At 63.6% G+C, this 14585-nt stretch overlaps 1 protein-coding gene across 1 annotated transcript in view; it reads left to right on the top strand.

Annotated features, from left to right (window-relative positions):
• Positions 1-12778, top strand: part of ABLIM3 (actin binding LIM protein family member 3) — a 56555-nt gene extending 43777 nt beyond the window's left edge. The window contains exons 8-22 of the mRNA XM_087753737.1: positions 1435-1493; positions 2065-2136; positions 2548-2703; positions 3830-3859; positions 4444-4573; positions 6951-7001; positions 8445-8579; positions 8836-8900; positions 9221-9368; positions 10070-10099; positions 10547-10605; positions 11126-11186; positions 11414-11421; positions 11987-12067; positions 12517-12778. Of these exons, the coding sequence (XP_087609863.1) occupies positions 1435-1493; positions 2065-2136; positions 2548-2703; positions 3830-3859; positions 4444-4573; positions 6951-7001; positions 8445-8579; positions 8836-8900; positions 9221-9368; positions 10070-10099; positions 10547-10605; positions 11126-11186; positions 11414-11421; positions 11987-12067; positions 12517-12630 (1199 nt within the window). The 3' untranslated portion in view covers positions 12631-12778. The remainder of the gene's footprint in view (positions 1-1434; positions 1494-2064; positions 2137-2547; positions 2704-3829; positions 3860-4443; positions 4574-6950; positions 7002-8444; positions 8580-8835; positions 8901-9220; positions 9369-10069; positions 10100-10546; positions 10606-11125; positions 11187-11413; positions 11422-11986; positions 12068-12516) is intronic.
• Positions 12779-14585: the final 1807 nt, after the last annotated feature.

Genomic DNA, 14585 nt, shown 5'->3' with positions numbered 1-14585 from the left:
GGGATCCGCTGCGGCGAGGAGGGGCTCCCCTGCCCCACGTTGGGGCACGGACCCGAGCGGGGCACACCAGCGTGGCTGTGTGGAGGCATGCTGGCTGCGGGGGCACTCGGGGCTCAGGTCCTTATGGCGAACAAAGCCAAAAGGGTCTCCCTGCACAGCAGAGTCCCAGTGCCCACCAGCAATGCCAGAGACCCCTCTCCACTGCTCGCCAGCCCTTGCACTCTTCCTGGGCCGTGCAGCAATCATTTCTCTCCATGAAACCCTCCCTGCTGCTCAGCTGGAGGACGCTTTGTTCCTCATTGGCAGCTTTTTGCTCCCCATGGGTCTCCTGGCACAGCTGGGGAGTGCTGCCAGGCACGCCTGGATGCGTCCCTGGCCTGCACCCAGCGAATGGAGGCTGGGATGGGTGCAGGGTGACCGGCTCCATGCTCTCCCCAGCCCCAGGGGAGGTGGCCCAGGACACCTTCCCCGCCGCCCCCAACTCCCCCCGTCCAGGTTATGCCGTGAGCAGCACTGGAGGGGTAAGGCTTTCGCTTGGCACAGCCAGATGGTTTGGGTTTGGCAAGGAGTTCACCCCTGCCTGGAGCTGCCTTAGGGGCTATTTCCAGAGCAGAGGGAGGGTTTGTTTTCTCTTAGTAACCTGTGCTTGCCTGTCACCCTGAGTCACTAATGACCCCGTGGTTGGCAAGGTGGGAACTGTGCACTGAGAGAGCTGGAGCGGGGGTCCCAGCAAGGCCCTGGCGCAGGCAGCAGGATGGTTGTGCTCAGCACCCATCCCGGGGCACGCCTGGGCGAAGCTCAGCGGCTTTGCTGGTTCCAGCCCAGAGAGTGTGCAAGGGGCTGTGGGTGCCCCGGGCGTGGTGTGACCCCAAGTGTAACCAGCCGGAGCTGCCCGGCTGAGCGCTGGTTGGGCTGCACCAAAAACACACCTGGCTTTGCTGTCACAATTTAGTAGTGTTGGCCACTACATCTTGGTGCTTGGGAGCCATTTAGTTTCTTAGTACAGACACCCAGTCCCCACTGCCCTGCCTTCCCAGCGGGCACGTGCCTGTGGCCATGCTGTAGTGGAGAAGGCACCCAGGAAAGGCGGTGGGACCCAGCAGGTGACCCCCCCTCCGCATCCTTGGGGCTCACCGCCTCCCTCCTGCTCTGCTCCCCATGGAGAGACTCCGGTTCCTACCTCCTGCCCCTGCAGGGCCCCCAGGAGCTGCCCGCCGGCACACAGGGGCTGCACTCCTGTAACACCGGTTGCTCAGTGGAGCTGCTGCTGGGGAGAGCACTGCCACGTCCCCCCGGGGGACTGCGGGCTGCGGGTCAGCGCTGGAGGCAGCGGGGGCAGGATGGGACTCCCCCATGGCAGGGGGAGCTGGACACCCTACGAGCGGGGGTGGGCTGTGCGTGGAGCTGAAACACTTTCCCTTGGCTGCGTTGCAGGCTCTGAAGTGTGGCACCCCATCTGCAAGCAGGCAGCCAGAGCAGAGAAGAAGCTAAAGGTAGGCAGCAGGGTGAGGGGCACCTCCGAGAGGTGGCATGTCCTGGGTGATGTCGCCCCCGAGTCCCTGCTGGAGGGGAACTGTTGTGGCAGTGTCCAAGCCCAGGGTGGTGTCCTGGGGCTGGCAGGGACTCTGTCCCCGCTGCCCAGAGGATGGCGGGTGGCCGTGGCCGAGGCTGTTAGTGGGGACCTGCCTCCTGGCTGGCACCCGCCCGCGCCACAGCCGGGGAGGGGGCACAGCAGTCCCCGCACCAGCCCCCGCACCCCTGGAGCTGTTGCTCCCTCTCTGCGCCCGGCGGGCCGTGGGGACAGCTGCCCGCTGGGTCTTGCCAGGCCGCTCGCCTGACTCCGGATCTGGCCCCAAGAGAGGCCAGGGCGCAAAGCTGGATGGCAGGGCAGCCTGCAACAGCCGTGGGCACCAGCAGCAAGCAGATGAAAGGGCAAAGGAACTGGACCTTGAGTGAAATTCAGCCCCAAAACCAACGATTTGCTTGCTGCGCCCAGCACTGTGCCCACTCAGGGGTCCCTCCTCGCTGTGCTCTCACCTGTCCTCTGCTTTTCTGCCTCCGCAGCACAGAAGGACATCAGAAACCTCCATCTCACCCCCCGGTTCCAGCATTGGCTCCCCGAACCGTGTCATCTGCGTAAGTACAGCTCTGCCCCTCGTCCATGCAGGGCAGGACGGATGCTCCGGCCCCAGGGAAGGGAGCAGCAGTTCCCGGTGCTGCTCTGCAGTGTGAGGCATCCCCCAGGGACAAGCCCAGCATTTGGGGACAGCACAGACAAGCTGTGCCCCCTCGCCCCAGCGGCATGCCGTGCCACCAGTGCTGTTGGCACAGACCAGGAGTGCTCGGGGGGCACAGTCCCACGCTCCCAGCTCCTCTGCCCCTTCCTGCTGCTGCCTCTTCGGCATCGCCTCTTACTTCTGCTGCTGCTGGGGTGACGGTGGGCTCTGTCTGCTCTGTGCTGGCTCCACACTGGGCGCTCCAGCTGCCTCTTCCTTCTCTCCTCCTCTTCCTTTCCGTCTCTCTGTCTCTGTCTCTCCCTCTCCCTAGGCTAAAGTGGATAATGAGATCCTTAATTACAAAGACCTGGCAGCTCTTCCCAAGATTAAAGCCATCTATGAAGTGCAGCGTCCTGACCTCATTTCCTACGAGCCCTATCACAGATACACGTCGGATGAGACGCTGGAGAGATATAGCTATGGGGAGGTACTGAGTCTCGATATGCCCAACGCCGGGCTGCGCAGGGAGCTGCAGCCCGATTTGGGGCAATGGGGAAAACTGCATGTGGGTTCACTCACTCCCGTGGGAATACTGCAGGGAGGCAGGAGTGGGGGTAAGACCTCTCCCGAAGGCTCCCCATCGCTGGGAAGAGGGCCTGGGCTGGAAGGGAAACCTTGTTGCTGCTGCTGTAGAGCAAGAAAGAAACCAGTGACCTTATCAGCTGATGGCAGCGCCCTGCCCACGCTGTGCCACAGACCCGACGTGCAGGGACAGAGTGCTGCATGCGAGGAGCCGTCACCCTCGGGAGAGACGTGGCAGGGAGCTCACCCATCTCAGCCTCTGGGGTGGAGGGACAGATGGCCAGCAGGCTCAGCCCAAAGCCTGGCCCCCGGCAGGCAATCCTCCTGGCCACCCAGCCCGGCAATCCTCCTGGCCACCCAGCCCCAGCATGGCGTCTCTGCAGCACAGCAGGGCTGCCCCTCTTGGGTGCTGGCCCCGCAGCCAGGGGAAGGGGGCTTGGTCAGGGCATTTTTGCGAGCATGTGCTGAGATGATGCCCAAGCAGCACGTGGCATGGGACTGCCCTGCCCCGCTCCCCCAGGCAGGCTGGGCCTGCTGGATGATTTCAGTAAGTCCATGGAAGAAGAGGGTCTGAGCAGCTCACGCAGAGATGGGGGACCTGAGGTGGTCCTGGAAGAGGACTTTGTAATGGCCAGTGGCAGCTTCTCTTACAGCTCCAGTCCCAAGGCTTGTCACAAGCCTGGTTTCCTCCAGCCCACCCGGCAATGGTGCAGGCAGCATGGCCGTGGCCAGCAGCCGCCTTCCCCCCTTGCAGCCGCTCCACCGAGGTGTCTGAGAAGAGGTTCAGGCTGCCGATTCAGGAGGTGCCATCCTCACGCCAGCTCCCCTCCTGGCCAGGGGCTCCCTGCCCAGCCTCCTGCCACAGTTCGGCTCCGACTGTGCCACCAGCCGCCCTCGCTGCCCGGCAGCTGGGATGAGGCTGTAACATGGGGAAAACGAGCTGCTGTGGGACCCCAGTCTGTCACTGCTGCCCTTAACCATGTGCTGTCTCTCTCTCTCTCTCTCTCCCCTTTGCCTCCTGCTGCCTCCAGTCCCTGGGGACCCTCTCCCCGTACTCGCAGGTAATGCCCCAGTGGGCACCGGGGGTCTGTAACCTGCCACCGCTGCAGGGCATCCTTCTGCCCAGGGACCGCTGGGGCTCTGCTGAATGTCCCCCCTGCCTGGGTGCTGCCCCGAGGTGGGGGGAGATGGGGGACCCTGTCCAGGAGGGTCCTGTCCTTCAGGCCCTGGGGAGAGCAGCGGTCAAGCCTTCCCTGGCAGAGTGGAGCCAGGGTGCAGCTTCTGCCCCGTGGAGGGGGACACCAGCAATTGGGAACAAGCTCAAGGGAAGGGGACGATCTCCAGGCAAGGGGGTGAAAGCCTCTGGCCAGACACTGTCACCTGGTCCCAAACCCTGGGCTTTGCTGCCTGCGCTTTGGCAGCAGGGAGGCAGAGCAGCCTCCTGGGGACCCCCTCCAGCCACAGAGGACGCGCACGCTGCCCGGCATGTCACGCCGCAGAGCGTGCACCCTCCCGGGCTGCCACAAGCACAGGGACCCCCGTCCGTGGGACACCTCCCCGCAGGGCTGCCGAGGCCCTGACCTGCCTTGGCCCTCGTCCTGCCAGCCCTAACCCCGCTTCTCTCCACGCCTTTCCCCATCCCCAGGACATCTACGAGAGCTTTGACACACGGCAGAGGCGAGCCTCCAGCCCTGGCTACATTGACTCCCCCACCTATGGCCGCCAGGGCATGTCCCCCACCATCCCGAGGTCCCCCCACCATTTCTACCGCTCAGGTGAGGATTTCAGCTGCAACCCCAGGCTGGGCTAAGCTCAGACTCCCAAGTGGAGCAGGGATCAGCAAACTGTCCCCTGTTTCTCCCAGGGGACCTCAGTGGTCCCTCCTCTGGCAAGCAGGCAGGAGGCCTGGGGGGGGGCCGTGGGGGGCTGACAGCAGCTGGAGCTGTGGGGCAGTGACCAGCTCTGCTGTGTGCATCGTCCGGGTCCCCTGACTCTTGTCTTGTGAGCAGTGAGGAGAGGCCATGGGGTCTTTGTCCTGGGGCTCATGGGGGATGGGGTGGGGAGAGAGATGACCCCCAGGTCCAGTGAACACCCCTCAGCTGGCTTGGTGGCTCTGGAAGGGGCGTGCGTGAGCGTGCATGAGAGTGCACACACACATGCACACCCTGGAGTGCGCTGGGGGGGAAGCAGAGTGTGTCTGTGCCATGTCTCCTGTCCTTCGGAGACAGGGAGGAACGACTGGGAAAGTCTGAGGTCAGTAATTCCGGAGGTCCCACATTCCCCAAGCTGCCTGAACGCTGCACCACCAAGGGCCTGTCACTCTTTGCCTCTGCAGCACGCTCAGCTTTCCTCTCACCAGCAGCAGGGCAACCTGCTGCCCTGTAACAGCACCCGCACGTGGGGTTTCCGCTGCATCCCGCCTTCCCCCGGCGATGCGGGAAATCTTCCTCTGCTCCATCACGCCCCATCCTGGACCACGGCCTGGCGCACGTCCCCGCCACCCCCACCACGTGGGTCGCCCCCAGCTCTTCTAACACCGCTGCATTTAACACCCGTTTTCTTCTGCCTCTTGTTCTCTCTCTCGGTCACTTATGGCTGCTTCTGCTCGGCACCGCGTAGGCACCGAGAGCGGGCGCAGCTCCCCCTGCTATAGCCAGTTAGATGTGAGGTCCTCCACTCCAACCTCATACCAAGCGCCCAAGCATTTCCACATCCCAGGTAGGCTCTGGAGCACCCCGGTCCCCGGGGAAGCGCCGTGTCTGTGGCATGCCCGCATGTGCCGTCCCCCCTGTGTCGCATGCCTAGCTCCACCGCCTGCCTAGAGCCAGCTGGCAGCAGGATCTACCCCTGGTAGAGGCCATCCATAAACAGGACCTGCAGCTTGAGCCCTCCTCCCTCCCCATCACCACCTGGACGTCCCAGAGCCGCCTGGAGTCTGCTTGATCCTTGCAACATCCCTCTTCTTCCTCCTCCCCGACCTTCCTCCACCCCACACATAAAGACGAGTCCCCTGCGGAGAGCCTGTCCCCTCCCCTGCCTCCCCCCCAGGATCACGAGCCGAAGCGTGTCTGCCGGAGGCCTTTCCGCACCCAGCCGCTACAGATGACTATTTTATACTCCCCCTAGGGCCCGCCGCTCCCTCCCCCCAGAGTCTTCTGGGCTTGCCAGATGCCTGCTCCCCTTCTGCAGGGATTGCAGGGGGCCACCAGGTAAGGGCCACCACCCGCTCCCGGCCACGCAGAGCCCACGGGGACGGGGACGGAGCGGGCAGAAGGGGAGAGTGGGGAGGGAAGCAGGCAGAGCTGCCCGTCCATCCTTTAGCATGCATAGGGGGGCCAGAGCCCCAGACCACCCTGCTGAGCTGTAGGCATCTCCCGCTGCCCTTGTCCTCCTCCAAAGCGTGGAACCTTCCACAACGTGCAGCTGATGCCCCGGCACAGCAGCATGAGGACACCCAGAGGCTCCCCGCCATGGCCCCCTGCTCCCAATCCCATCCCTGCCAGGGTTCGGCCCCGCTGCCTGCCCTGCCCTGCCCTCCCGCTGACGGTCGGTGGTTTATGGATGGCCCCCTCCCTGCTCCGCCAGCTCTGCTGCCTGGCCCCTGCACGGGGGCCGTAGCTCTCAGTGCCAGGCTCCAGCTTGCTTTCCCTCCCAGCTCGCTCTTTGCTCTCTCTGCTGTGGAAAGAGGCTTTGGCTGATGTTGTTTTGCCCCCAGGTAGATTGCAGGTGGTTCTTCCAGGCACTGGCACCCCCAGGAAACCGCACCAGCATGAGCCATGGTGCATTGCTGCCGGCTGGCAGGGGTGGCCGGTGGTTCCTGGCTGTGCCGCTCCCTCCTGGGGCCGGCAGCGCCCGCCGCCCCGCGGTGCATGCTGACGCTGGGGCGCTCACTGCATGTCCTCTGTGCGAACCGCTGCCGAGGGCAGCCCCGGGACCGCGCTCCTGCTGCCCATCCGGGAGCCTGCCTGGCCCTGGCCTGGCACTGCACTCCCGTGGGACGCGCGGACCCAGAGGTGGCTGCGTGATGGAAATGTGGCGTGGGGATAGCATCTCCTGCAGGACCTCTGCCCTGTCCGCTCTCAGCACGCCCAGGCTGACCTCCCCTTCCTTCTTTCCTCCTTTCTTCCCTTTCTTTCTTTCTTCTGCCACCAGCTGCCGGCGAGAGTAACATCTACCGGAAACCCCCCATCTATAAGCGACACGGTATGGTCTGCCGGCTGCGCCCCGGGCTCCGCTCCACGGGGGAGCGGGGCAGGGGACCAGCGCGGGGCTTGGGCTGGCTGAGTCGCGATTAGGGGCAGGGCGGGAGATGGGAGCAGGCATCATGGTGAGATGTTGGGGCGCTGGGCTTTGGTGGGCTGATGCTCCTGCTTCCCCTCCATGCAGCAGAGTGCAGGGTTCAGTGCAAGTAAAGGGCAGCTTTGAACCGCATCCCTGTTGCGAGGAATGGAGGCGAGGACTGGCAGAGGCCCTGGGGACAGGGACGGCTGTGGGAGGGGGAACGAGGCCACGAGGCGGTGGCAGAGGGGACGAGGGTGGCCCTTGCTGGCTGATGCCGGGAGCCAGAGCGGCCTCAGGAAAGGGATGAAGAAGGTAATTTGCAGTTTCAGGTGGAACCCTGGAGAAATACCACAGCCCATCCTGGATGGATGCTCCAGGGTGAAGCAGGCCTGGGGGATGTTGAGGAGGGTGGGGAGGAAGCACAGGGGTGTTAGATGTCTTTCAGTGGGGCTGGCTTGCACTGTCCCTGCTTGCTTCTGCGTGCAGAGGGACAGCAGCTCCCCCCGAGCAGTAACTGTGTCTCCTCTCTCTCCCTGGGCTCTCCCTTCCCACCTGCCCAACTCCCGCCGCCCCGCCGCTGGCTGCACCCACTGCTGTAAGTAGCTGCCGTTGGTAGGGTCCCCTGCGCCTGTTGGAGGTGGTGGGATGGCTCTGCCACGCAGCCTGTCCTTGGTGCTCCTTCCCCCGCGAGTCTCCTGGCCCCTGGGGGAAAGGAGCAGGGCTCACCCTCGGATCTCTCACGTGTGCCGCCGAGGCTCAGTCCCCAGCCTGAGCAGAGCTCTGTGTGTGGCCCTGCCATGGGGGGCCGAGCCCCTGCCAGAGCCGGAGCTGCTGGGGTCACCCCTCCGCTCCCCCGCCACTGCACAGCCTGCTGCCGCCTTCCCCTGGCAGGAACCCGCCGAGGGCCCTTTCCCCGCGGGGACTGAGCCTTCCCCCATCCCCTCCCGCCTGTGCGGTTACAGCCCTCCGGGTGACGGGACAGCCTGGGGCACAGGGGCGCGGGGAGGTGGGTGGCACTGCTGGGGCTGGGGCTGGGGTGAGCACTACGCAGGAGCCAGAGCTTGTCGTGGTGCTGTGGGCTATGAGCCCTTCGGGTCCCTTCCCAGCCATGTCAGCGACACCCCTCTGCTTGTCACCGTCCCCACCGTCTGCCTCTGCACCCTTGTCTCCAGGAGGTGTCAGCAGCTTGAAAACTGATTATTCCCAGCTCTGCTCCGTGCTGCCCCGGACATGAATTGCTGGTGGCCACTGGGGAGAGGGGAGGGAAGAGGCTTCGCCTTCGGCCCAGGGTGGATCTTTGCAAGTCCTGCCGGCGGGGACTTGGACTCAGGGTCCTCGTTACAGCTCTGCCTGCTCCTTTTGCAGACAACCTCTCTGCAGCCACAAAAAGCAAAACCAGCGAAGACATCGCACAGTCATCCAAGTATAGCCCTGCCTACTCCCCAGACCCATACTACCACTCCGAGTCGGAGTACTGGTCCTTCCAAGGCTCCCCCAAAGGTAACAGCCCCCATTGGGCTGGGGGAAAGGGAAACCCATTCCTGCCCCCAAACCCAGCCATTCCCTGGGAGGGGACACCCCCCCCCCAAGTTGGATCTGGACCTGAAGGTGGGGTTGGGCCGAGATACCTGCCAAAGTGACCCCAAAATCCTAGCAGCCCTTGGGACTCAGCTGTCCCCATGCAGCTGGGGACTGTCTCCTCCCTGCCTGCCTCCATCTCCGTCCCCATCTGACCACCCCACGTGTCTCCCTGCAGCCCCCCGGGCCCGGAGGTTCTCGTCGGGAGGCGAGGAGGACGGGTACGACCGGGGGATGCACAAGGTGAGTGATGTCCCTGCCTGCAGCCTGGCCAAGCTGCCCCCGCGGCAGCTGGCTTTGGGGACCAGGCCACCACCATCCCTGCTGCCCTCTGCCATCTCTCCCCCCTTGGCCACCCCCAGCACGGGGTCTGAAGGGGGAGGAGCGCACCCCCTTGCCGAGGCACCCCCCACCCCCAGCACCTCATCCCCAGGGATGGGAGAGCAGATGGGAGATGCCGAGCCCATGCCGGGAGGTGCTGTGCCTTGCCGCAACGTGCCAGCGGTCAGGGAGGGCCGGGCAGGGAAAGGAGGGGTGCGAAGCAGCTTTCCCCCCTTGCCCAGATCCAGAGCGGCATCGGCAGGCTGATCCTAAGGGAGGAGATGAAGGCTCGGTCCAACTCCTACGCAGACCCCTGGACCCCCCCTCGCAGCTCGGCCAGCAGCAGAGAAGCTCTGCACACAGTTGGCTATGAGGGCTCCCTCAACGGCTGTAAGGACAACCCTGTCTGTCTGTCTGTCCCACCCATCATGGCCCCAGCCCCTGTGGGATGTTTGCTGGGGTGGAGAGGGAAGAACAGGGGACTGGGAAGGGGTGGTGGGAGAGGTGCTGGGCACCACAGTCAGACTTGGGAGGCTCTTTTCCTCCCTGGAGGGCTCCATCTGTTCCCTGTGCCCCGGCTGGGATGGGGCATCTCCCGGTGGGTGTTTGCAGTCTGGCTGGGCAGCCTGCTGAGGTGCCTCACGGGGTGGTTGAAGGGTCCCTTGGGAATCAGCACAGCCCCGCTGGGTTTGCTCTGACCTGTTTTGGGCTGGCTGCGTGCGTACCTCCTCATTAACGGCACGTCTGGGACCTCCTGGCACCCCAGACCCGCTGGCTGGCCCCAGCGTTCCCTTCCTTGCTCTCACTGCACAGCACCCCGGGCACCCAGCCCCTCTCCCCTCGGGGCCGCGGGGGGGCTGAGGGCGTTGGGGAGCCTGGCAGGACGGACGCCCCTGCCCGCTCCGTGCTCTCCTTCCTCATGGCACACCTGCCCTCACGGAGCTGGGGCTGCTCAGAGATGCTCAGGGAGCCCCTCAGCCCCGCTGGGCTCCCGGGACCCCGAGGAGGACGCGCGGGGCTGGCAGCCGGGCGGCTGGGCATGGCGCGGGGCGCTCGGCCCTCCCTGACGCCCGGCTCTGCTCTCCTTGCAGCTCCGCGGACGCACTACCTGGCCGACAGCGGTGAGTGTGTGAGCCTGCAGCCCTCTGCAGCTGGTCCTCCGTGGCTGTGGGGTCCAGAGCCCAAGCTGGAGGAGATGCTGGGACCAGGGAGGGAAGAAGGGGAGAGAAGAAGGAGCCCTTGAAAGGCTGGGTCGGGGTGGAGCTGAACCAGGGCAGAGCTGGTGGCAGCGCCGGGAGGGGACAAGTCAGAGAAACAGAGAGGAGATTGGGCTGCACTGAAGGGTGAGGCGGGAGGGCTGCCGTGGGAAAGGGATTTTGGGGAGAGGAATATCAGCACGGGATGAAGCCAGGCTGGAAATGAGTTGGAGCTGGAAGGAGACAGAGCTGGGTTAATGTGGAGCTGGGTAGCAAGGTGGGAGCACAGGGGCAGGGTGGCCCAGCGGGTGCTCTCCCAGGGCGTGGGGCTCACCCCTGCATTTTCCCTTATGCACCTTGGCTTCTTTGCAGATCCCCTCATTTCTAAGTCGGCCTCCCTTCCCGCCTACAGGAGGAACGGGCTGCACAGGGTAAGCACTCCTGCCTGCACCCTGCTGCTGCCAGGCATCTCTGCACCCTTCATCGTTCTCCCCAGGCTCCTCAAAGCCCCGGTGCTCCCCTTTCATGACTAGGGTGCCCTGCTCCCCCCTACTCTGCACCCCTGCTGTCACTGCTGGTCGGTGCCCATCCAAAATGACCCTTATTGGGGACCAAAGTGCCCTGTCCAGGCACTGCAGGACAGAGGTGCCTGCCCGGAACATCCTGCAGGGCGCGTTTCAGAGGGACGCTGGTGTTGCTTCCCAGCACGAGAGCTTTGCTTCATACCCTGGGGCAGCGCTTGCTGGGGGTCGGGAGAGCTGGTCCTGCCTCCGTGTGACCCGGGCTTCTCACTTCACCTCCTCGTGCCTCAGTTTCCCCACTGCCAGGTGTTGGGAGTGGGTCCTGCTTTGGGGTGGGTGGGTGCCTCCCCCCTGGGGACATGGGAGGTGCCATGCTGAGCATCTGGAGGGGACCCCCTCTTATTCCTCCCTCCCTGTATCCCTCCCGCAGCCTCCCAGTGCCGAGCTTTTCCACTATGACAGCACGAACGCCGTCAACTGGGGGATGCGAGGTAAGGTGCCACGGGGCTGGGGAGCAGCACAGGCAGGGGACCCTGTAGGCACAGAGCCAGATGCCGTGGGGCTGCTTCCCCCGCTGCAGGCAGCTCTGGAAAATGAGGCCCAGGCTGGAGGGAGAAGGGGGGAGACGGGCAGGGGTCCCCGCAGCCCCGGGGGGAGGATCCTGGCAGCAGAGGGGTCAGTGTGGCTCATGTCTCTCTTGTCTCTTCTGTCCCCACAGAGTACAAGGTAAGATGCTCCTGCTCCAAGGAGCGGCTGCCAGCTGGAGGTGCGAGTACCACCCAGAGGGAGTCCCAGAGACATATCCGTGTGTCCCCAGGCCCTTCAGGAGGAAGCTTTGCCCTCTGCCTGCAATGGCCTGCCTTCATCCCCCTTCATCCCGCACCTGACAGCCCTGTCCCGGGACTGTGGGGCTCAGACAGAGGCCTTCCCCTCCTGCCGGGGTCCCAAGCACTTGGCCGAGCAGAATCGTCTCCTGGTTGAGGAACAGAGAAGGGTGGTTGTGCTGGTGGTTCCCTGCTCGCACTCATCCCTGGGTCACTCCTGGTTTTGCAGAGTGAGCAGGCTATTCCAGAGCCACCAAGGCAATTCACGGTGGATTAGGGTCACCCTGAGAGCAAGTCCCCCCTCTGCCTTGTCCTGTCCAAGCCCTGGAGGCAGCTGTGCCACCCAAACCCTGCTAAACACAGCAGGAGGAGCCCCCCTGGAGCCCCCATGGCCTCATGCCCAGGTGTGCCCCAACTGTCCTCTTCTGGCTCCGGAGCTACCCCATGGTCTCCCTGTCCCTGTGCAGATATACCCCTACGAGCTGCTGCTGGTGAAGACGAGGGGGAGGAACCAGCTGCCCAAAGATGTGGACAGGACTCGGTTAGAGGTGAGGAGAGCCTTTTCCACCGGGGACAATCTCCTCAGGGCTCAGAAGGACTCAGTCCCACGAGGTGTCCCCTTAGCCCAGCAGGCAGCGTGGGGCTGTGAGGGGCTCGCGGATGTGTGAGGAGCATCTCCACAGCTCCGCAGGGGCACACGTGTGCCAGCCCACTGTCACGGCGGTCCTGCTGCTCCGCTGGCGGGCAGAGCTGTTCCCCATGCCCGCAGCATGAGCGCGTTCGGCAGGAGCAGGAGGGAGCCGGGTGGCCCCCCTCTCCCGAGCGAGCGCTGCTGGGGGCCGTAGCACCCCATTGCACCCAGCTGGGCAGGGGATGCCATCAGACTCCCTCGCGTGCCCTCCCGCCCCACTGCAGCCGTACGTCCCCCGTGGTGGCCATTGGCCCTGGGTGGTGGCCGCGGTCCCCAGCCCTGGCCCAGCATCCCATCTCTCCCCAGCGCCACCTCTCCCAGGAGGAGTTCTACCAGATCTTTGGCATGACCATCGCCGAGTTTGACCGCCTGGCCCTGTGGAAGAGGAACGAGCTGAAGAAGCAGGCCCGGCTGTTTTAAATGCAGTGCACTATAAATATATACATACCTATAAATATATACATAGAAAGATCTCTATATTGCAGCTCTGTATGATTCTCGGTGCTGTACGTGGCAGAGGCGCCCTCTGCACCCCTGAGAGTGAATTGGAGTCTCGCAGATCATTTTATGCTCTTTGTTTCCTTTTCTTTTCCTGCTCCGTTTCTGTACCGACCCTTGGGTCCTCCCAGGGGCTAAAGCCGCGGGGGCCCCGAAGCACTTGGCGTCTGTCACTGCTGCCCCACGGGGGCTCGGGGGGGATTTCCCTGCTGCAGCCACAGCACCCAGGGCTGGGGGAGAGCGGGGCTGTGGGGTTGGGTGTCCCATCCCCCTCTGCTCAGCTCTCTGTGTTTACTTCTGGGTTGGAAACGGCCCTGGGTACAATTGCAGGAAAGCGGAATCTCGCCATGGGCTCCTTAGTGCCCTCCCTGCTTTTACCATGGCCATGCACGAGGGGCACCTTCAGCCTCACCCTCAGGATCAGAAACGCAGAGCCTGAGGCAGGGGACGAAGACGGGAAGTGGTGGGGGCCTCACGGGGAGCAGGGTGCGGCCCCATGGGGCAAGGGGTGCAAGCCTGAGCCCCGATGCCTCCTGGCTTTCCCTGCAACTCCGGTATTGCTACAGAGCCAGTATTTCCTCCCAAAGTGCCGGAACAGTGGTTTCCAGGCCATCCCAAAACCAAGCCCTTCTTAAATGAAGCAGCCCAAGCCGCCTCCTCCCTTGTACAGCTTCTTGCTGCTCTTCAGGTTTGTCCAGGGCCAGCAAGGCCCGAGAGCGGACAAGCTGCGATGCCACCCCGTCCTGAGCCACCGTGCGTTGGGCCCTGCCCCATGGCTGTGAGCACCCAGCCCTGCGCTCCGGGGTCTCGGCACCCCCGTGAGCAGCGGTAGGAGCGGTCCGGCCGGGAGCTGGGGCAAGGCCAGAGCGGGGGAGCCGGGGGTGCCGGTCCCGCTGACTGCTGGACTTTTCGGGGGGGCTTTCCTGGATTACCCCATCACTGATGCTGGAGTCCCAGATGAATCCCTGTGCAAGCCTCCAGGAATGAAGGCCATTCCCAGGACCGTTGAGCATTCACTGCACTGCAAACTGTTGGGATTTTTTTTTTATTTGCTTTTGCTTATTTTTCCTTATAAACTAATAGGACTATTTCCACACAAACATCTTTCCTGGTGTCTGTGGTGCTCTGGTTTCCTATTTGCTTGTCTGGCACAATTTTCAGGCATACCGCGGGACTGAGCAGTCCCAAACAGGCCAGCGAGCCACGGGGACCTCTGCAAGAGCTGGGTCAGCAGGGTTCCTCCGAGGGGACAGCGAGGGTCGTGCCATGGGCCAGCTCTGCTTCTGCCTGTTCTGGTCCTCTCTGAAACCCTCCTGTCCTGGCGTCTCCCGTCAGGTGGATCAAACGCCCGCCCTGCCATCAGCACCACCACCACCGGGTGCCGAGGCTGCCCAGCTTGTTGCCCAAAAAAGCTGTCACCAGGTTCTTGCGTGAGGCAGGAGAGACGTGCGGGGCCTCTGGCAGGGGGTGCAGGGCGCTCGGGGCAGGAGCTCTCCGTCAGAGCAGCCCCAGCTCCGGGAGATTTGTGCTGGCATGGAAAGGGCTGGGGCCTGAGGTGGAGACGGCAACGTTGCACTGGTAATTGCTCCTGTCTGCTTTAGTGCAGCAGTAAATGAACCAATTGTATTTATAATGATTTCACTCATATAAACTACGGCTCCCTAAATTAAGCTCAACCATGTGTGGCTATGAGAAACTTCCGTCTTCAGCAGCAGTTTCAGTGATAAAGCCTGGAGGATATTATTATTAATAATAATAACACAACAGCAGGCATCTTTTCATTTTCAAAGCATTTTATGGACAGTAACTAACTGTTCCCCACAACTACCTGCACGGCAAAGCCAGGGAAACTGAGGCAGGGCTCAGTGCTCTCTCTT

Source organism: Nipponia nippon, unplaced genomic scaffold (assembly GCF_047370975.1).
Source record: "Nipponia nippon isolate SJK-2023a ecotype South Korea unplaced genomic scaffold, ASM4737097v1 scaffold_17, whole genome shotgun sequence".
Lineage (NCBI taxonomy): Eukaryota > Metazoa > Chordata > Aves > Pelecaniformes > Threskiornithidae > Nipponia > Nipponia nippon.
Note: the sequence above shows the minus strand (reverse complement) of the source record. Positions and strands in the feature narration are given on the sequence as shown.